The sequence below is a fragment of the Spermophilus citellus genome (assembly GCF_964194105.1).
Source record: "Spermophilus citellus genome assembly, chromosome: 6".
NCBI lineage: Eukaryota > Metazoa > Chordata > Mammalia > Rodentia > Sciuridae > Spermophilus > Spermophilus citellus.
The window spans coordinates 84,625,131-84,648,575 of NC_138187.1; the positions used below are offsets into that span (position 1 = coordinate 84,625,131).

The window sequence follows — 23,445 nt, forward strand, 5'->3', positions numbered from 1 at the left end:
AGGTGGGCAATGAGGAATCTCACCAAAGATTAAGGATGACTAAATTCCAGGGATAGGGGGATTCTCACCAAACTGACTTGGCAGGATTCTTGCTACAACTGGGCTAGGTATGGCAAAAGCAGGTCAGGGATAAGGTCAAGGCTTTGTCAAGGAACTAACTCAAAGGAGCCTGATTGCTATTTGGTCAGGGAGAGAGGATCAGTTCTTTTTGTTGCTGCTGTTGTTTTGGTTTTCTGTAGTATGTTCTCAAATGATTTTTCAAAGAAACATTATAAAGGCATTAAATTTTGAATCCTTATATATGCATGCTGCTGAAGTAAATTATCACAAACTTAGCAGCATAAACAATAAGTATTTACTCTGAGTTCTGGAGGTCAGGAGTTTGAAATCCATTTCACTGGGCTGAAGTCAAGAGGTCAGCAGGGCCAGTTCCTGTGGAGCTGCAAGGGGAGAGTTGTTTCTTTGCCTTTTCCCTCTCTGGAGGCCACCTGCTTTCCTTGGCTTGTGAACCTTCTTGCGTCATTTCAGCCTCCTTTCTCCTTGGCCTCCTTGCCTTCTGTTCATAAGGATTCTTATGATTACACTGGGCCCACCATAATTTCTCTGTCTCAAGATGTTTAATTTTTTAAAGTTTATTTTTATTATTTATTTATTTACTTATTTTTTAAGATGCTTAATTTAACCACATCTGCAAATCCCTTTTGCCACATGAAGTAACTTTCACAGGTTCCAGGGATCAGGATGTAGACATCATTTTTTTGAAGGGGAGCATAATTCTTCAGCTTCTTATACTTTGTAAAAATGTTTTTATTTTTCCTCATGCTTAGTGTACAGTTCCAAGTTCATGATAAATTTTCCCCCGAACTCTGTAAATAGTGCTTCATTATTTTCTAACTATAGAAAATTTAATGCCACTCTCTCATTCCTTCACGTAAGACTTGACATTTTTCCTTTCTGTATGCTTCTGCAATCTTTTGCTTTTGCTGAATGTTACAACTGGTTTCAGCTGAGCATTAACTTAATTCATTAGCGTGCTGTTAAGTGTAATTAATGTTTGAAGGCATGCATTTGACAGGGCTGTTACTTTTGAAAAGTGGTTCACAAATTATAAATCCCTTTTCATTTAAGGGAAGCAACAATGAGAAGAAGAAAGGAATACATAAAATAGAAAATTTCATATTGTCATCCTGTAGAACTTACACTTTTTCACGAATCTTTCCTTTCACCTGTAGGTATGTGGTGTATTAAAAATGTCCAGACCCCTGTTGTAGTATGTATTTGTTTATTGTCTGAATCCAGCTGAAATTTTCACAATAAAAATTACGTTAAGAGGGCTGGAGTTGTAGCTCAGTGGTAGAGCATTTGCCTTGCACATGTCAGGCACTGGATTTGATCCTCAGCACCACATAAAAATAAATAAATAAAATAAAGATATTGTGTTCATCTACAACTAAAATATTTTTTTAAATTATGTTAAGATATGAAATATATTTAAGTTTGTATTTAAGGAGAAAAGCATTTCTTTTTAACTTGAGTTTACTGTTTGAAATAAAAGTTTTCTTTGTTGCTTCTGTGGTTTTATTAAAAGTACTAAGAATATGGCTAATTTTGAAGCACAAGATTGGAACAAATTATGAAGCCTCTTGTTTAAAACCCTCATTGCTTATTAGATGGAATGCTGGGTGTAGGCTGGTGTGGCTTGTAGTTGAGATCTAGCCTGAAAGACATGTTTTCACTCTCAACAAATATCATCTTTGTTCAGATATCTACAGTACATGTAACCACAGTGAGGTCTTTTTTCACGCTTGGAACAAGACAGACTGCATCTCAAACTTTGTTCTGCTTGTTTCGCATGTAGTTTAAAGTGAGCTCCTTCCTCTCATTTTTTGTTTTAGTTAGTGCAGCATGTGTAAGGTACCACCTGGCACCCTTGGTGTGTTTGAGAACTGTAACATAATAATGAAAGCTTGGAATAGATAAGTTACTCTATGAGGACTGAAGCAGCTGTCAATTCCCAAGGACAGACTGATTATCCAACAAAGGGTAAAGTATTTTTAAAATTGACTATGTTTCATATATAGCACTCATTTGTCAAAGAGTACACTAAGAAAACTGTCTGCCACCAATTTTGTTTTGTTGGATTGAATTTGAAACTTTTTAAATTTAGTAACTTTGTATGAATTTGGAATTAATTTAGTGACATTAAACAGGAATTTAGATATAACACTAAATTTATAACACAAAAGTTTATGAACTTTTCTATTTTTAAAGAATGTAATTCAGGGAGATACTTGATTCTTAAAAGGCTTTTTTTGAGTAGGGGTTTTAAATGGAAATAGAGATCTCAAAATCTCAATAGTTGTCAGTTTTTAAAATGCTTCTTAAGATAGTATAGTTGTGATTTTCTTCCATCGATTTGTGCCCAAAGATATTTTCTTGTATACCAGGAGTGTTAAACTAACAACTTGGTGAAGTAAGAGAGTGATATTTAAGAGTAAGAGAGTGGGGGCTGGGGATGTGGCTCAAGTGGTAGCGCGCTCGCCTGGCATGCACGGGGCGCTGGGTTCGATCCTCAGCACCAGGTAAATTGTTGTGTCCACCGAAAACTAAAAAATAAATATTAAAAAATTCTCTCTCTCTCTCAAAAAAAAAAAAAAAAAAAAAGAGTAAGAGAGTGATTCCCCCCGCCCACACACATAGTTTTACTTTTAATGATAGGAACTGTTTTTAAACTATATTTAGTCTAACAACCATATTGCACAAAATTTTGATTAATGTTTTGGCAACAAAAACTATTTTACTTCAAAGCAAATTTTTCAAAATAAACTTGTTAATTATGAATTTATCATGCAGGAGGAATATAAGATATGATGTAAGTTAATGGCATAATGCCCTGATTAAATTTTTATTTGATAATAGCATGTGATGTAAGTACCAATGAACACAGCTGTCATAGTTTAGTAGGTGCCTGGAACTTTGTGCATACTTGCACAGAGACACAAGATAGCTATTGGTGTCTTTGTGGCCAATGTTTTGGTTTAAGTTCTTTGTATTGTTTAATAGAATTTCTAAATAAGCAATCAGAATGAACCAAATGGAATATTCTAGTACAATTCTTAATAAACTTTTCAACTAGAGACCTGACCATCACAACATTATTGAACTATAGTTAACCCTGCGTAAGGATACCACTTCTTTTTTTTTTTTTAAAGAGAGAGAGAGAGAGAGAGAGAGAGAATTTTAATATTTATTTTTTAGTTTTCGGTGGACACAACATCTTTGTTTGTATGTGGTGCTGAGGATCGATACTACTTCTTATTCTGTAGATGACTGCCTCTCAGTGTAGATTATTAAACAATGTCTCTAGCTTCACTATTGGGAAAGATTGACATCTGTTTAGTTTCCTAAAAAGAAGCAGATTTGGCTGTATTTTTAAAAATTTGGTTTTGTTTTAAATCCACTCTCTCTTTGTAGCACACATTCATTAATATTTCAAAAAATGTCTTCCCACGGGTAAATGTAAGGATAAAAAATTTCTAAGGGGATTTAAAAATTTAGAACTTACTTACCTGACTAGAATCAACTGTTCTGGGCCTGTTAAAGTATATGATCTTCCACTCAGAAAGTCAGGATGCAGTTTCATCCAATTCCAGTATGGTCTCTATTACATAATTAGGTTTTCTTTTCTCGAACTCTCTAGCCTGGTGATAATCCTGTGAATACTTATATTTTGCAATTTGCCATAATGAAGTCTTTTTGGGACACTTGGCATTTCCCCCAACTCCATACCATTTCCAGTTCCTGCTTTTATACTTGCAAACTTCTCATTGTTGTGTTGTAAATGTAGTTGAGACTCCTAGGAGTAGAAGCAGGAATAAAGGACTGACATAAAACACATTCCAAGAAAAATTCATCTATTGCATTTGGCCTTATCACCAAAGTAATCCGTATTTAGTGGCTCTGATAGTTGACACAGAGTTTAATAAATAGTCAAGTTCCCTAGTTTGAATTAAATTTTTATTCATTTGTTTTCCCCACCCTTGAAGACTTAGATGTACTTATTAGTTACGTTGATTATTTCAAACTTTTGTTTGCATTAGTGCATTGTAAAAATTTAACCAGTCTTTAGTAGTAACATAAGTAGTAACATAAACACACTGCCCAAAAAAACTTTTAAAAATTACCAGTTCTCATTTTTGCCATTTCTACTATTATAAACATCCTTGTGTTTATTTGATTATCTTGTTGGCATGAATTCCTAGAGGTGAAATATTGGGTAAAGGATATGATTGCTGATAAGATTTCTGAGACTTATTATTGAATTACCTTCCAGAAAGATTTCATGAAGGAACTGCACATTCTCCCACACTCTTGGTCAGCATTGAGTAATATCAGTGCAGTGTTTGGTTAGTCTGAGATAGAGGCAATGTGATATTTTAAAACATACTTCTTCAGTTACTAATGAGGTGTATTTTTCCCATATCTTGTTATTTTAAATTTAGATTTTATTTTTATCAGAGCTTTACTTAGCTTAGAGATCTAGCAGTCTTTTTAAGACTTTTTTGGAAACAGCTGACTCCCATACTCCTCAATGCCGACTGCATAGGAGTAACCACACTCCACTACTTTCATGCTCTAGGTAACACGCTGACCTGCCACTTCCTGCTCTTCAGTTTTGGCATTATCTATTGGCTTCCTGCTTTGGAGAATAAGGGCGTGGTCCTCTACCCAGCACCTTCCTCTGGCCACACATATCCATCCCTTCAACCCTCAGGGACTTGATTCCCTTTACTCAACTCCCTTGTTTTTAACCCCACCCTTTCCTCTCTTCAGGAACCAAAGTTTTCTGGTGCTTTGAGGGAGGGAGTTTCATTTTAGTATGGTTGTTATTTTAATAGGCTTTTAGGAGAAATGGATATAAAGGTGTGTTCCATCTGCCAGGTGTGTTCCATCTGCCATCTTTAGCTGGAAATCCTTTTAGTGTTTTTAGTAATAAAGTAGTGGTTGAAGTTGTGGGCTATGGAGTCAAGACTGTCTAGTTTTGACCCTACCTTTATGATCTTGAAAAGTTGCTTGAAATCTTCAAACCTCATTTAACCTTGGTGGGGGATTACTAGTGATACCTGCTTTAGAGTATTCTGAGAATTACATGTGATAGGCATGGTAAAGGGCTCAGTGCAGTGTCTTCTGCCTGGCAGTGTCTTCCTAGCAGACACTTGGTAAGAACACAAACATAGTTGTTGCTTCTGCAAATTACTCTTGTGAATTTTTAGCTCTTGACCTTCACCCAGCTTTCTTTTGTAATGCTGTCTTTGCTGCTTAATTGGAAATGCCATTTATATAATCTGTCTGTGATCTTTTATTTTCATTTATGATACTTGGGATACATAATCATATCCATACTATTTCATGCTATGATCTCTGCTTTTGTTGTCAGATTTGTGCCTTTAATAAGGAAGAAGGCTGTGGGTGTGCATGTTGTGAGCTGGAGGCCTGGTGATCAGCTAGGAGGTTGTTATTGTAGTTGAGGCAACTAACTAATCTACAGGCCTGAAAAGCTAAATGAAGATGTGAATGTCATCATCATGTGATATAAAGTTTTTAGTAACTCCTGAAATATATCTTACACTGGTTTATTTTGTGGAGAAATTACCTTACTTTTAAAAACCCTTTTTGAATAGTCTTCTCCTTTTCTGCCACTTTTTAACACTTTTTTGGAAGGTCTCAGGTTCTGCCCAAGTGGATTTCATCTGAAGACAAAACTTTCTGTTTCAGTTTTACTTCCATGAAATTTTAGATCTAAAACCAATTCTTGAAGGCTTAGATTTATTTGTCCTGATGTTTATGCTGTTAATAAATTTTCTTTCTTTTGAATATCATTCATAATATTGAAAAGGTAGATATGTTGATATTCTAAAGTTGTATTATGAATACTTAATTTTTATAAGTTTATTTGATACTTCATTTCAGGCAGTTTTAGTTTTTGTTTGATTTTTGGTTTGGTTTTGTTTCATAATTAACTAACTTTGTGATCCTTAAAATAACACTTCATCTAAATTTGATCTCTGCAGATTCGGAGCAGGATGTAGCACTGAAACTTGCCCAGGAACGAGCTGAAATAGTTGCTAAATATGACCGAGTAAGTATCCATATTTACTCTATGAGTAAGTTTTATTAGAAAAATCACATAAATAGAAAGGGATTTGCTTTTGGAAAGCTTAAATTACAGAGGCATTTTGTTTACTTCATGAAAACCTGGAGCTTATCTTTTTTTTTTTCCTGTGAATTCATCTCCAAATTCTCTCTTCCACCTTTTTGCCACTCTGTTCTCTTGTTGTCCTTAAACAAAAAGCTTGGTCCTGCCTCAGGGCCTTTGCACTGGTTATTTCCCTTGCCTGGAATATTTATATCCTGGATATTCTCAAGCCTCTTTGCCTCCTTTCTTTCAGGTCTTTACTCAGATAGTAAAAAGGGAATAAAAACCTCCCTTTTTATTCCCTCCCCTTTCTATCCCTTGGCACACTGTATCCCCTTTATTTTTCACTGTAATACTTATTACATCACCATTCTATATATTTTACTTTGTTTTTTGCTGTCTCTCCTAGAATGTAAATTCTCAGGGGAAGATTTTTGTTATTGTTGTTTGATTTGCTCTTGTACTCTAAATACCCAGAAAAGTTCCCGACTCATTCTTGGTACTCAATAAGTACTTGAGTAATTGAGTAAATAGAGTTACTTACCCATTGTATTCATAATTTATGTGTGCTGTTGTGAATTTATAGTAGACCTTAGATTTTGTATTTATACATTCATAGGTAATTTTCATTAGTATTTTGTCTTTGCATTAGAATAGAATCTGATTTTTATTTACTTATTTTTTATTCGTTCTTTTTAGATACACATGTACAGTGTATTTTGGCATGTTATACATACATAGAGTATGACTTACTCTACTTAGGAGACCATTCTTGTAGTTGTCATGGTGTGGCATTATCTGGCTGTGTATTCACATATGAACACAGGAAAGTTATGTCCAGTGGAATCTGATTTTTGATGTCCTAGAAAATCACAATTGTTGATAATTTTCACTTCTTATTTATTACCCTTCTGAGGTTTATGAATTGCAGTATTATTTATAAATGTCATACTTAAAACTTGCATTGCTTGCATGTAATTGTATAGCTTTTATTTTTTATTATTTGTGAGAATAATAAGCCATCTACACCATGCCCTTCTTCCAGGGAGGCATATAGGCAATATTCAGCTTAACAATTTCCAGAATTTGCTGGGGTTTTGGGGATCTGGGGTTGGGGTGAGTTACTGGAGATTGAGCCCAGGTCTCTGCACATTGCTAGGCAAGGTGCTCTGCCACCCAGCTATACCCCAGCCTCTCAGAGTTCATTTTTAAGTTGGTTGTTTGGAACACAGTTTCTTATTATTGTGATTAGGTTTTAGCATGGTCTGTGAAAAATCTAGTTAACCTTTTTAACTGCTTAGCTAATGTGAAACTCATAAAAAGCACTCTCATTCATTCAGACTTCCATGCTCCCCCCCTCCCCAACACATAATTTACACAAGACTGGGGATTCTTCCATGTTATAACACAGAAATGAGTTTCGTCAGTCCTTGCCCACAAGATGCTCATAGTCTACTCAAAGAATATGAGCAAACATTATAAAACATATACAGATGGAGATGTCCACAAGATAGTTGCATGCTTGAATCTAAAATTTGAGGGATTGGTGTGGATAGTCATATGTGACTAATTAACAGCCTAAAATAAAAGTAAATGGGCAGTGGGCTTAGGACAGAAGTCTGGGCATATCAGCAGTTAAGTCATTCATGAAAAACCCATCAGAGGAGGAGTTGGAGAGGCCTATGGAGAACTTCCAGGGCATAGTGTCATGGAAGAGAGGAGGAGAGAGCGAGCCACACTGACCAATTTGCCCCACATTTCATTAGGTAAGGACTGAAGAGTGTCCACTGGGTCTCACAATTGGAAGAGCAAGAGTTGACTGTGGCAAGAGTCATTTCAGAGCTAATGTAGTTGTGAAGCAAAGCAGTAGAGAGACAAAGTACATAACCTGTTCTTTTGACAAATTTGGAGGAAGACAAGAAAATGAGTTTTCTAAGACATATTCACTGTAAAACTTGTAAAGTTTGGCAATTCCTCCTGGGTGGCTTTCTTAGCCTCTTTGCTGCTCCAGCTTCATTAGCTTCCCTCAGGAGCTCAGTCTCATCAGGCTCGGCTGCTTGTCAGCTGCTCTGTGACACACAGTGTCTTCATAGCTTACAACTAGGACTAGCATATTGCCCCAAAGAGTTAGGTTTAAAAAAATGTTCTTGATTTTGGATCTTTCTAAAAAAATTATTCAGTTTTATAAATTCCTTTGTCCGTTGTTTTAGGGACGAGAAGGTGCAGATATTGAACCTTGGGAAGATGCTGATTACCTTGTTTACAAAGTCACGGATAGATTTGGCTTTTTACAGTAAGTCACATAGATTGAAAGCTAATGTTTTATATTTTAATGTTTCTATTGTCACCTATTTTTTTATTTTTAATAGAATTTCTATGAATATAATTCCAGCAATGGTCTGACAATATACTTTTTGATACTAAATTCCTGGAATTTTAACCTTTTGATTTAAATTGAACTATATAGTTAAGAATAGAGTTTAATATTTTGGGGGTTTTGGTAAGAATATTAAATGCAATAAATGAGTTGTATTAATAATTTATCAGAATTAAACATACATGGATAACAGTTATTTCTAGAATAATTACAAAATATTTAATTTCATATAAATGCATTTTAAAAATAATTGGCAATTAGAACATTAGGGTTATGTAGCTTAAAAATGAGCAATGAAAAGAAACGCCATTCATCTTCCCTACTATAAATGTATTCATGATATTGCTTCTCAAAATTAATCCCATTTATCGTGAGTATATTATATAAAGAAAGAGTTAAGAGAAACCTAGACCACTACAATAAAACAGTGAAAGTGAACTTTGACTCTTAAAAAACATCCCACAAGATGATGTGAATCTGCTTGTTATGATTCTGGTATTGTTGTGTCAGCTTCCCATAGGTTAGAGACTTCTGTTCATCTCTATACATTTGTTACATATAGTTTAAGAATTAACTGACTTTTCATTCAAATTTACCTTCCAGTTTTGTTTATTGTACATAGGGAAAAGCTAGGAATATCTCTGTGTGCTTTTTGTGGCTTTGCTGGTCCCTGGTCAGTAAACTATAAACCATTTTACCTGAAAACAAGAATCAGTAATTGCTTTGTGTACCTTAAGAGTATTGAGCCTTTGAAGAAATAAAATGTAAGAATGCTTTATTAAGTTCTGGAAAAATACTAGACATTACACATCTGAAACTTTTCCCCAAGGTATTATAATCAAAAGACTTTGAATTTCATTGGACTAGCAGAGCAGTATTTAATACAGTTCTTAACCTCTCCTGTCTTTTAAATCAAACTTGACCACAAATGTTACAGGGAATGATTACACATTCTTGTGGGTCAGTATGTAGTTCCCTCATGTAAATGAAGTTTTGAAGTCCTAATTTGAGCATTAAGACTGTTAAAGTCTATAGGTCTCAGATTTGTGTGCAAATAAGAATTAGGTAGAAAAATTAAACAAATAAAAAAACATTTGGGGTTCTGTACTAGATTTTGATTCAGAAAATAGGATACAGCTCAGTTGTTTTTTACTTTCCTAGGTATTTCTGATGGGACTGAACCACAGTAATAATGTTTTTATCATAAAATGGTCTAATATAGTGTGAAGTCCATAAGAAAAATTTGTGCATTCCAAGGTGGTCTCTTAATTACCTAAATTTTCTTCTTTTTGCTGGAAACAACATGAATTTGGTCTTAGAAACAATTAATTTAAATTTGTTTTTCACTCTGTGCTGAGGTTCATTTGGCTTCTAGTTGGAAAAAAGTCAATAACTTAGGTTAGTAATGCTAGTTAATATTCATGAATACTTAGTGTGTTCTAAGACCTTTACATGAATTAACTTACTTATTCCTCTCAAATAGTCTTCAAGGTAGGTGCTTTTAAAAATCTCCCTGTTTTTATATAGCAAAACTGAAGCAGGAAGAGGTCAAATAATTAGCCCAATGTCAGATTTGGGGGGTGGATCTGGGCAGTCTCACCACAGAGGATGTGTTTTGCACTACAGTAGTATAATAGCGGCTACATCCTTCTTGTATTTTTAATAAGAGAAATATAGAATAAGTTCTATGAAATGCCTAGAAAAAAAATTGAAAGGATGGATGATGGGTGAGAGGAAGAATGTCTAATGAAGATACTGTTAGAAATGATCATGTCTGTCAAGATAGATGCTAAGATAGCCAAGTTCAACACTTATTAGAAGATGAACCAGTTGCCAGTTGTCACACTGTCATACTAATTTTTTTCCTAATTTATTCCATGAAGCAGCCTGAAAGCAGGTAGCACAAATGAAAATAATGAAGCATAGAAATGGATTTGAGTGTAATGTTAGGCTTTATTAAATTTCACCAAAGTCATTGATTTTTGTCACAATGCTTTATTTTAGTAAAATAAAGAGATTGCTGCTGGTGGCTTTTGTTGCATGTCCCTGTAGACTGGAGTTTTTTTGCACTGTTGAATAAGTCACTTGATGTGAGCATTTAGATATTACTCCCTGTCACACCTTGATTGAAAGAGCTTTTCTTTCTGTTATTTGTAATTTTTGATTGGTTCTGCAATGAAATTGGGTTTTAAGTTCAACGTCAATACAATAAAATGACCAAAAAAATTGTTGAAATTGTTGTCTTCTCTGAAGGCAGCTGAATTCAAATATAATTATAGTTTTGGAAACTTAAATTACTTGTTATGATATGTGAAGGAGGAGCAGTGATTAACAAATATAGTATACTTTGGTTTCACAGTGGATTTCACAATAAATATTAAAGCTGCTGCCAAACCGGCCTGGCTCCCATGTTGGAACAGCAACATTTTTGTTTAGTTTTCGGAATAGGGTGTCATCTCCAGTCTGTGCCTGTGATGGGGTTACAGCTGGTGGATGGAGAAATCAAGCTTATTGAAGAAGTTGGAAAACTTTAAACATGCTAATCAAAAACTGCTAGTCTGCTCAACAAAGAATGCCTGATATTTGGATAATGATAAATAATTCTTTTGGGTCATAAGTTATTAGTAGATGAATTAAAAGGAAATTATATAAAAAATAAAAAGATAAATTAATAGCAAGCATCAGATGTTCAATTACTTATCAAATTTGTATATTTATGGAATTTAGCAGATGGACTGTAGTTTACCAGGACTGAATAAACATATGAGAACCAAAATAAAGGTGTTTTTGTTTTTAAAGATTATCTGTTTTGCTTACAAGAGCTTGAGAACTCTTTCTACTGATCCTGTGCATTCTGACTAGCTAGGTAAAACTTATTTCAAAACCAAAAATTAAATTTAGGTAATGTATTAAGCTTATTGATCTTAACAAATTAAGTTTCAAATTTCCAAATGAATGTTTATCTCAGTGACAGAAGTATTCTCTCTGAACTGTTGAGAAATCATTAGCACACATACTCTAATTAGTAATACATTTCAAGTTTAATAGTGGATGAAAACTATAGCCAGTTAAAATCTCTCTCTTTCCCCTGATGACTATGTCATTGTTTTTAGTTACTGTATTTCCATGAGGAAATATTATTTTACTTAAAAAACAACTTTTAGGTGCCCTTAAGCCCTTATTCCCTAAAACAGGGGTTGTCAAACATTTTCTATAAAGAGTCAATACTAAATGTTTTTGGCTCTGTGGGGGCCATATGGTCTTTGTCACAACTACTCTATCTATTACTGTAGCATGAAAACACACATAGACAACGCCCAAATCAATGAGCATAGCCATTAAAACATTATTTATAAAACTAGCAATGGGCCAGACTTGACCCATGGGCTGTAGTTTGCTGATGTAAAGAAATACTCTGTATTCACCCAGATGTGGTCCTTCCTCTTTTCTGCGTGAAGGATATTTGTGTGGCAAAGTAAAGATGTATCCACGCACGTAGGTACGCATTCATCTTTCTGTCCACTCAGTCATTCACCAACATTGACCTCAGCATGCCGAGTGTCTTCTGGACATGGCACAGAGGTCTTGATGAGGCCAGGAAGCTCCTTGGAAGACTGTACACATTAGCATCTGCCAACACAGAGGTAGGAGTGCAAGGTTTTGTGGAGAGCAGTGTGTGTGCACATAGCAGATTCCTTATGAAGAGTTTTAGAGATAAGAAATAATGCAAAAAAACTGCATAGGGAAACTGAACTAACATTCTTGCTGTCTCATCCATCTTGAAGGCTTTTAATTTTAAACCTCAAAAGTTTCTTTTCTTCCTCAGAATTGATTTCTCACCCTCCATCCCTTTTCTTCCTGTGTTCTTATGCTAGCTAAAGAGCTCCATTTGCATCCACTGGATTAGATAGTGCTGAGCATTGCTATGTTAGGTTAAATGACTAAATGAAAATGTTGGTTTTCTTATCTGTGAAGTGAGGGATTTGGACTCTTTAAGATCTCTTTTGGCTATTACATTTTTTTCTTGTCAGTTCCATTTCTGTGGCTTAAGGGTTCAAATAAGGACTTTGCAAAGTAGCCAGAGTGTCTTTGGAATCACTGAACTTATTAATACTGATCTGTTATGCTCCTCAAAGTGGTACTGTTTAGTTTTAGGGAAAACTATGTACATGCTGTTGCTGAAACATCAGTACTACTTTGAAAGCCACTGAAAGCACATTACTTAGTTTATGGATAATACATTGTTTCTATACTACTGACTGTTAATGTAAAGGTCTCAGATTATTTTATATTAGAATTCTAGTATTACACAAGTTCTATGCCAAAGAAATTAATTTGATTGGTTTTGTATTTTTTCTTTGTTTTTAAAAAAATTTAAATTTTAATTTGTTATATATGACAATAGAATGCATTACAATTCGGATTATACATATAGATGTAAATGAATTCTTTTTCTATTATAATTTTTTTAAATACATGACAACAGAGTGTATTTTTAAAAAAATCATCTCTTAAAGTTTTAACAGTGAATTGCTTTCTTTATTGTATAGAATGAAAGTGGAAGTTTTCTTTTTCATTCACAAATCCCCTAGAAGCTTTTTTTTTTTAATGATAATTTTTATTCATTTGTTTTTATTTTTGTGGTACTGGCCTTTGAACCCAGGTCCTTGTGCATGCTAGGCAAGTCCTCTACCACTAAGCTACATCCTCAACACTATGCTAATTTTTGAAACAGTCAATTATTATACACCTTAGTTGGACTCTAGACTAAAGGTTGATAGACCGACTTGTGTGCCAAATCAAGCTCACTACCTGATTTTATAAAAATTTTTGTGGGAACAATGCCACACTCAGTCAACATGTTATCTATGGCTGCTTTTGCACTATTGTCTCAAGAGTTGAATAGTTATGAAAAAGATTGTATGATCCACAAAGCCAAATATATTTACTATTTAAGTATTTGCCTTGACAGAAGTAGTTTGCCGACTCCTGGTTCTAGAGCAGCATCGTCCAGTAGAACTTTCTGCAGTGAAGGAAATGTTCAGTATGGCAGCCTCTAGCTACATAGTTAATGAGACTGAATAATGCTGAATTTTATTGAATTTTAAATTACACTTAAATAGCTACACGTAGCTACTGAATTGGACAGGGCGGATCTAGAAATAAGATAAGGACATTGTGGTTACAGAAAAGCAGTTGTTTTCTGTTAAATTCAGTGGAATGGAAGCTTATATAACTCTCGTGGTGGCAAAAAATATTGTACATCATTGTACATAAATAATTTTTAAAAGTCTGCTCTGATTTCAACTATTTCACATATGTTATTCTCTGCAGTGAGGAGGAGCTCCCATTTCATAATGCAGCTGTGGAACGGGTAAGTCCATTTATTTGTAGTTACTGATGAATTGCCTTTATTGAATGAACCACCTTGGTTATTTTGAGTGCCATATTATATGGTACAATCATTGTTAAAATTTAACACTAATTATATCATGCTTAGAAGGGAATTAAATTAATGATGAAATAATTTTAGGAGGGTCTGTGAGATTCTGAAACATACTTGGAAATAAGGAAAGATAGCTGTTACTGGAAATTACTTGAATTCTAGTGTGGGAGGCTGCGATCTCACCTAGGCCTTACCTTAGTCTGTGAAACCAGCCTCTCTGGGGAAGGACCCTGGGCAGACAACTTTTAAATAGCTTCACAGTGATTCTCAAGACCAATAGCTCTTTGGAAAACAACTGTTTCAGGAGACCCAATAAATTTCCTATAAATAACAGCAAAAACCATTTTATATGTTCAAGTAAGTATCTTCACACTTTTAGGACTTAGGCAAGTGTTACATAGTAAACATGTCAGCCTTTTTTTTTTTCCCTATTCCCCCCCCCCCCCCCGCCTTTTCTTTTTTAAACCTTTCCTCCATCTACTTAGCAAGGAGCTGGTTTTCTTCATGAGTGTGAGAAGTAGGGACTGAATGTTGTAAGAGTGCTCAGAGTTTCCTTTCTCCTTTGCCATTTTTTTTCTGTTCTCAAAAATGAATTGTAGAATGAAAGTGAAGGTGTCATTTGTGATTGTTGTCTGTTTGTGTATATCCAATGAGGGAAAAGGACTGCTGAGACTGGTATTGTAATTTGAAAAATATTTTAGAAAATCTTCCTAATACCAAAATTTTCTGAAAATCAAAACTATAGCAAAAGCTTAACATGTAGGCAAAACTGCCATGTACATGTATAGAGAGCCCCACAGTCACTTCCTGCAGTTGAAAGACTCTCTGGTTCTCTCTCAGTATCATAACCTAGATGCTTTGGCAAAGGGACTTCTTTCTTTTAATAGCTGCATTGTTGAGTAGCAATTATTTGTCTTGCACTAGACTAGCTACTGCATAGAATTCTAAGATCAAATAAAACAGTTTCTGTCTTTGGGAAATTCACTGTGTCCCTTGACTAGAAGAAGGTGGAAGATTATTGGTGGCTTTCTAGACAGTAGTGTTAGTGAAAGGAAATGGAATGCTGGTGGTGGGGAAGGCAGATGTCACTGAGGAGTGCATGAAAAGTGACAATAATGGTGATTGCTTTGTAAATTCTGCCTGTGGTGAGCGGTCCACTTTAAATGGTAGCATAAGGATTTGTCCCCACCCTCTGACTATTACCTCTTTATTTAGTGCCTTGACTTAACTAATCCTCTGACCCACTGATACCACCAGGGTATCCTACCTTCATGTCTTTATCCCTATCTTCTCTCCTAACTGGAGCTCTGTTTTAGCTATTACAGTTGGTTTCACTTAAGGTTTTTTAGTGACAGTGGCACAAAAGTGACACTCCTCAGTAGAAACATTACTTCAGTTTTTGAATTTTGATCTTTTCCCAGGTTGACAGTCTTTGGTTCAGTACCTAAATCACCTGTTAACAAGTTTCCCATCACATTAAATAAAACTCTACTTTTCTAGTTGTTCATTCTAAATCTTCTAAATTGTCTTTGACTTTCTTTCAAATCCCTCATCTCATCTGTCAACAAATACTGTGTGTTTTGCTTTCAAAATGTGTTCACAATCTGATGATTTCTCACCCTCTTTACCTCTACTATCCTGGTCCACTGTAATCTGTCTTCTTATCTTTCCACCTCTGGCATGGCCCCTTCCTCCATGTGTTCTCTGAAACAACCAGAACCAGGTTCTGTTAAAATGAATGAGATCATGTTACTTTCTGATCAGAACCTTATGATGACTCCCCATCTCATCCACATTAAAAGAAAAGTCCTTCAAATGACCTTCAAAGCCCTGTATGATCTAGCTTCTGTTAGCTCTCTGAGTCACCTACTCTTGCTCACAGTGCTGGCTTCTTAGTATCTCTTGAACATGGTGTCCACATTCCCTCTTTCAGGCCTTTTCCACTGGCTGCTTCCTCTTGGAATGTTTTTTCCCTCACCAATAGCTGCAAGACTCATTTCCTTCAGGTGTTTACTAAATGTCAACTGCAGAATAAGACTGCCCTGGCTAGCACATCTGAAATTGAAAACTCTCTCCTCTAGTGTTAATTATCCTCCTTTGTTTTTCTCTTTAGTACTTAATACTATTTTTCAAATTATACAATTTGTTGTTGTTTTATTTTGTTTGTGTTTCCCTGTAGGATGTAATCTATATGAGGCTTCTTTTGCCTTCTTCCCTTCCTCTTCTTCTTCCTCTTCCCTCTTCTTCCTTCTCTTCCTCCTCTTCTTCCACTTCTTCCTCATCCTTCTGCCTCCTCCTCCCTTTTTAAAAAATCTGCTTTGATCATTGCTATATCCCTAGAACTTAGAACAGTGCTTAGCATATCACATCTACTCAATAAGTGTGGACTGAGTAAATGGAAGTAATGACTTCTTTATAACCCTAAAAGTACTTACTGATTTGAAGACTGGCAGAGATTATCCTTTCAAGTATTTTTTAAAAAATGTGTTTTATTTGAGAAATTAAGGAGAGAAATGTTGGATGGTATTTTTTTTAAAACAAAAACATCCACAATTGACAAAATAAAAATCCAGTAACCCATTATTGACCTCTTCCTCTCCCACCTTTTAAGAAATAATTTTCTGGGGCTGGGGTTGTAGCTCAGTGGTAGAGCGCTTGCCTTGCATGCGTGAGGCCCTGGGTTCGATCCCTAGCACCACGTAAAAATAAACAAACAAAAATAAAGATATTGTGCTCATCTACAATTGAAAAAAAAATAAAATAATTTTCTGGTCCAGAACATCTTAGAGTCTTCAAATCAGTGATTTAGATGGCTAAAGAAATGGGACAGTGAATTAAAAAATATAAAACAGCGCCAGTAGAGGATGCATGCTTGAAAGAGGCTGTTAAATTTGTATTTTAAAAAAAATTTCAATTTTTATTAAAGACCGTACAACAGATGACCTCCTATCCAGTGCTATTAGGCTTATAATTAATTGGTTGTTTCTAATGAATTTAATATAATGAGTCACTCATCAGTAAAAAGGGATTATGCATACCTTAATAATTTATTTTAAAATAAGATGTAATTTTATCCTTATTTGTCAAATTTTTATTGGGGCAGGACTTTGAGGCTATTGATTGAGGTTCTAGAAGGCCTTTCATACATCGATCACACTTACACTGCATGACCTCCTACTTGTATAGTTTTGGCTTCTTTAAAGTGGAATGAATACTTAGACTTATGCAAAGCAGTCTAAGGCTAGAAACTTTTTAGTTTGTCAGATTTCCCCCCAGTTTTTCTGTTTTAAATTCATGTATTATACAGCGAGTGCCTAGACCTAGTTGCCATGCTCTCCACTTCTAGGAAACTAATAAAAATTTTCCTTTTACTTTTTAATTGAATACAGTCAGTGAAGAAAATAGCCTTGCTGAAGACTCTAATTTTTACAAAGCATACCCTTGAAGCATATATACTTCCTGCCATTTGGGAATACCGACATGCTGGTGTGTGATCAAGTGATCATGGCTTTAGTTCTAGCTTTGCAGATGTATTATTTTACATGAGGTAGCTCTCCATTTAGAATTGGGATAGTGATCCTTCCTCATAAGAGGATTAATGCTGGTATTTACCAAGTGTTTTGGGTCCCCCCAAACAGGCAATTAAGCAAATAAACAAACACACTTATTATATTTAATCTGCAGAGAACAATATTAATAATGGATTATATTATTTCTTTGAGCTTATTAATGTTTTTAATAAGGAGAGTTTATATAAAACTGAATTTATTTTATAGATTCAGCAATTTCTTCATATAGTGCAGTATTTTGCCTGATGAATACAGTATTGGAGCCCATTATTTCTTTAAAAATGATACCTTAAGTTTACATGGTTTGAAACCTTACTCAAAATACATAACTAATGGGCTTGCCATTTTCAAAATGTTCTGTAAAAACAGACCCATTCCTTCTTGTACTTCTTGTCCTCTCCTGACCTCTGCTGGTGAGATCTAGGCATGGTTGATTCCTGTCAACTTCATCTTCATTCATTGTCTTAATTGTATTAGTTGAAAACAGATTAATGGTAAGAGATGGAGGGAAAACAGTTGTTGTTTTTTTCTTTTTAACTATTCTCTCATTTCATGGATCTTAAAAAAATGCAGTTACCAAGATGTATTTGAATTTTTCTCCAAACACTTAGCAGTTCTTAGTGGATACTGATTGGATTTTTATAGATTCAGCAATTTCTTCATGTAGTGCAGTATTTAACTCAATTTTGGCAATAACTAGAATTAGCATAAACCTCACAGGTTAAGACTCAGTTTCAGAAGAATGTTTCTGATGTCAGGCACAAATCAAAAGCCCCAGGTTGTCACCTGTACTTCTGAATTATGGGCTGTAAATAAGAGGTCCCCATGACCTACTCCTCTGGTTTGATCATTAGCTATAATTGCCCACAGAACTCATGAAAGCATGTTTACTTATTATTACTCATTTATTTATTTTAAAAGGAAACAACTCAATAGCCAAACGGAAGATGCATAGGATAAGGTAGAGATACCCTTTTTGGGTATGCAACCCTCCAAGAGTTCATCAGCCTGGAAGCTCTCCAAAGTGCAGGGATTTTTATGGATGTTTTATGATATAAGTATGATTGATTATTAATTCAATCACTAGCTCCTCTCCTGTTTTTAGGGGATAGAATGTGAAATTTATCCAGGAGCCCACTAAGAGTCACATCATTAGAATAATAGATTCTCCTGTTACTCAGGGAATCCCAGGGATATTAGAAGCAGAAACAGGGGAGTAGAAACCAAAAATGTATTTCTCATTATGTCACAATATCACACTAATATTCAAGTAGAATAAAAGCATATGAACACTTGAACTTAAGCAAAGTTCTAAGGTGTCTTATTCTTAAAAAGAAGGCTGTTTAACAATCATCTATGGATTGTGTATGTTTAACTTTTGTCTAAGTTTTTCGCTATATGAATAGTGGCAGGAGATTTAGGAGCAAGCTGTTCAGATGGACCTATACAATTAAAACTATTGTCTCAGATCACTGAAGGATGAGAGGTAACAAGGATGATCATGAGTTCAGTTTTAATCCTTACACCCTCCTTAGCCTAATAGGAGAGGCCAATTCTGACTTGGAGGCAACATTAACTTAAGATAGTAGGTTATCATAAACTTAAAGCAGAAGTTTAGTCTTTCCTCTGAAAACAGCCCTTGGAAGTAAAGTACACAATGGTGTACTGTTTTCTTTGCCACTGGGGGTAGTGGAGAGCTAACAAAGGGGAGAAATCAACCAACATTAAGCCCTCTGCATTATTTTCCCTTGGCTATTTGTTTTGTGACATTTTGAAGGGAAGTGGAATTTTCTCATGCTACAGTCTCCTATACAGTTTTAAAAATTGTAGTAATGAGCACATTTGGCATATAGGTCTTAATTTGTAATATAGGTCTTTGAAGGGGAGAGATTTCTGATCATATAGGAGGCAGTCTGCCAAATATGAGACAATTAAAGCTTCAAAACATATGATAATGAATTATAAAACATTGAATAAGACTGGATACCGTGGCACATATCTATAATCCCAGTGGCTTGGGAAGTTGAGGCAGGAGGATTGTGAGTTCAAAGCCAGCCTCAGCAAATGAGAGGCACCAAGCAACTCAATGAGACTCTGTCTCTAAATAGTATTCAAAGTAGGACTAGGGATGTGGCTCAGTGGTTGGGTGCCCCTAAGTTCAATCCCTGGTACTCCCCCCTAACCCTACAACATTGGGGAATACATGTAGGGTATTTGGTATATGATTCTTTATGAAGTAATGATGAATCAATTTTAAATTTTCTTGGGTATAATAATGGTACTGTGATTAATATAATGTGCTTTTGTTCTTAAGTGATATATACTTGGAAATATTTAGAGTTTTTTTAATGGATCAGCTACCAAAAAAATAAATAAATAAATAAAAACACCCAAACTATGGAAATAAATGAAATCTGGCAAAAGATTAATAATTCGTAGATCTAGGGTAAGGCACATACAAGTATACAATGTGCTATTCCAGTTTTTTTTTTTGCAGGTTTGAAATATTTCAAAAGGAAAATTGAGAAAAGTAAGATGTTTATACATGAAAGCAACAGAATCAATTTTCAATTTTGTATTTTGCTGCCTTTGGGCAGAATTTTGAAAAGTGTTGCTAAAGTAATGGAAGGATACCATCTCCACTATCATGCTATAGAGAGATTTACAATTTACCCTGGTTATTCCTATATTATAACAATCAGACTATATTAAATGATCAAACAATCAAAAGTAACATTCTGATTTTTTATCTATTTAGATTCATTCTCCTTCCCACCTTTCCACCTTGGGACTATAGAATACTAACAATCACTCCATAGTTCTATTCAGTTGTCTTTTCTTATGTAACTTTTATTTTCTTTAAAAATGTCTATATAAGTTTTCTTTTCTAACAATCATTGCTTTAGGTGATGAAATTAAAAGATGAACATATGATGTGGTCCCTGTGTCAAGGAGTTCATACTTTAATATTAATAATGTGATTTGGATCTTTGGGAAGCTAGAACATGAAGTATTGAGTGCTGAAACAACAATAATAATAATTCTCATTTTGTAGATGAGACAACTAAGGCACAGAAGAATTAAATAATTTGCCCTAAGTGAAAATAATAGGCATAGCTCAGATTTGAATCTAGGCCAGCTTGGTCCTTAATCTATGGTATGGATGCTGAGAGAACAGTTAATCTTGCTTGAGACATGGGTATATTTGGAGAAGTTCCAGACCTTGGGCATTTGACCTGCATCTGGAGAGAATACATAGGATTTTGCCAGATGAGGAAAGGAAGAGCATCATAGTCAGAAGTATACCAAATGGTCTAAGAGGCATGAAAATGCAGCATGTTTTGGGAATGACAAATAATTTAGAATAGCCAGATCATAACAGTAGCTGCCAAGTGAATCTGGAAGGTTAGTCAGGCCTTATTGTTAAGGGCCATCAGGTATGCTGTGTTGAGTTTGAACTTTATTTGTGGATTATGAGTTGCCTTTGAAAGATTTTAAAGTAGACACGTTTAAAAGTTGTGGAGGCTGAACTGAAGACAGGAATGTCAGTAAGGAGCCATTGTATTCTTCCCAGAGCTATGATTACTTGTATGAGGAGAGGACAGGATGGAAAGGAGACAGGTGGGACCAGCAAAGTATTATTTGGGTGTGGGAAACTCAAAACAACTTTGAAATTCCAATTTGATTGACATGGTACTTAGAGATATTATTAATTCATGTCAGGAAACAGAGGGTAATGGCAAAATGTTTGGGGAAATCTTTTTGGATATGTTGAGTTTAAAATATCTGTTGAACTTCTGGGTGGAAGTTCTGATATGCTGTATATTCTAGTTTCATCTCTGTGTTGTTGATGAGTCTACGGCAAGTTGATGTTTCTTAGCCTGTTTTTCTAGAGCATTTAAGTTCACATTTATCACATTTTCAATTATTTCACACTTCAAAATAATTATTTAGAATAATTAGCTTCAGCATGTATTGGTGAAAAAGTATATTTTATCCATAAATTACAGATTCATGAGTAGGAGGGGAAAAACTTGTGTTGCATTTAAGTCTGGTATAGCTGAACTGACAGAATTATGGAGTTTAACATTTAAACTTGATTGATCTACTGATACATAATTTTAAAGTTCTACAACCTGGGAGCTTCTCCAAGGTATAACTTTTGTCCGTTCGTTCTTTCTTTCTTTCTTTCTTTCTTTCTTTCTTTCTTTCTTTCTTTCTTTCTTTCCTGATGTCGGGAAAGAAAAGCATATTTAATGATTCTTAAAAATTAGAGTGTCTGTTTTGTCCTTGTATAACATTTAAAATAATCTATATATGTATATATATATGATAAACATTAGAATACAAAAGTGTCTCTTTAAAAAAAGAATGACTACATCCTAAAATGATTTGTTGATAATTCATAGTCATAAAAATGAAAGATAGTAAGAGATCTGCTAGAACTCAGCAGAGTTGTTCCTGGCAAAGTGTATGTTATTATACTCTTGGATTGGCTTAAATTACTTGGTATTTTTCAGTTGGTGGGAAAAGGGATTATGCTTTGAAGAAGTCAGGAGAGGAAGTGTAGAAGAACAAAAAAATACCAAATGGCAACTTAGACCAATCTCAGTTTTTCACAGGCTTGGACATCTCTAAAGTCACATTTAGCAGAAACGTTAATTAGATTTCAGTACCCCACTGAGTTTTAAAATTAAACATATTTCTGGAACCATCTGTAACATTTTATCACTAATAATATAATAAAGACTATGCTTAACCTTTTGAAAAATGAAAATTCTAACAGACTATCTTTTGCTCACAAGCACTATTTTATTATGAAAAAATTTATAAGTGAATGTAAAAGAGTTAAAAAGTGGAACTGGGAGTGTAATTTGGTGGTAGAATGCTTGCCTAGCATGTGCAAGGCCCTCAGTTCAATCCCCAGTGCCACCAGGGGGTTAAAAAAAAAAGTAATTGAGTTTTAAGAATATAGCTAAAAATAATGTAAATATTCTCATTGGTGAGAATTTCCTAAATTCAAGATTTTCTCTGGGGTTCTTTTAGATCTAAAAATATTGGCAGTGGGTTTATGCCATCTGCCAACATATAATGCCTCCTTGTTTGAGGCTGGATTGAAGCCAGTCAGAAAGGAGTCGTTGTCTTTATCCAGGAGCTGCAATTGCCTCGGTACATCAGAGAAGAATAGAAACCAGAGGTGGAAGATGTGGCCCCTAAGAATGCAGGTCCTCAAGCCAAGATGCCTGGCTCTGAACTCCTCTTCTAACCTTAATGAGGCCTGTTCCTTAATCCCTTTGTGCCTCATTTTCTTTATCATGAAATGGAGATGACCACACCCACTTTAGTGGGTTGTAAGGAGCATAAGATGCATCCTTATGCTCTTTGAACATAAGATGCATCCTCACAACTATTCCCTTTCCTGCATACTCTTCTATTTCCATTGCTTTTTATTCGTACAACTTATTACTCTCTCAGGCCTGAGTTTTTAGGGGGAAAAAATCTTTCTTCTGGAATCCAAAGAAGTGAGGAGCAAGCATTTTCTGTCTCACCTGTCCATTCCCCACTTCATCTCTCATTTCAATTTCATGTGACATACACAAGACCCTTGCCTACTTTGGAAGCCTCATCTCCTGATATTTCCTTTCTTTAAGCCTCTTGGGACTAATCCCTAGGGTGCTGAATCAGCTTGGAAATACACATTTCCCCATCTGCCTAGAATATTCTTTTCCTGCATTGCACTTCCTAAAAATCCCAGTCATTCAGTTATTCATGTATTTCTCATTTTCTCTGACACCCTCTGGGTGGATTTGAGTGCTCCTTCTATTACCCTCCCTGCCTCTATATCAGAGCACCTGTC

The 23,445-nt window shown here is 35.0% G+C and overlaps 1 protein-coding gene across 2 annotated transcripts in view; it reads left to right on the top strand.

Annotated features, from left to right (window-relative positions):
- Positions 1-23,445, top strand: part of USP6NL (USP6 N-terminal like) — a 164,921-nt gene that overhangs the window by 89,748 nt on the left and 51,728 nt on the right. The window contains exons 1-4 of one of the 2 annotated variants that reach the window (XM_081298829.1): positions 1,680-2,043; positions 6,072-6,139; positions 8,407-8,489; positions 13,908-13,947. In XM_081298829.1, the coding sequence (XP_081154955.1) occupies positions 1,989-2,043; positions 6,072-6,139; positions 8,407-8,489; positions 13,908-13,947 (246 nt within the window). In that variant the 5' untranslated portion in view covers positions 1,680-1,988. Of the gene's footprint in view, positions 1-1,679; positions 2,044-6,071; positions 6,140-8,406; positions 8,490-13,907; positions 13,948-23,445 lie in introns of those variants that run through there. The other variant, XM_081298830.1, reaches the window with a different exon arrangement.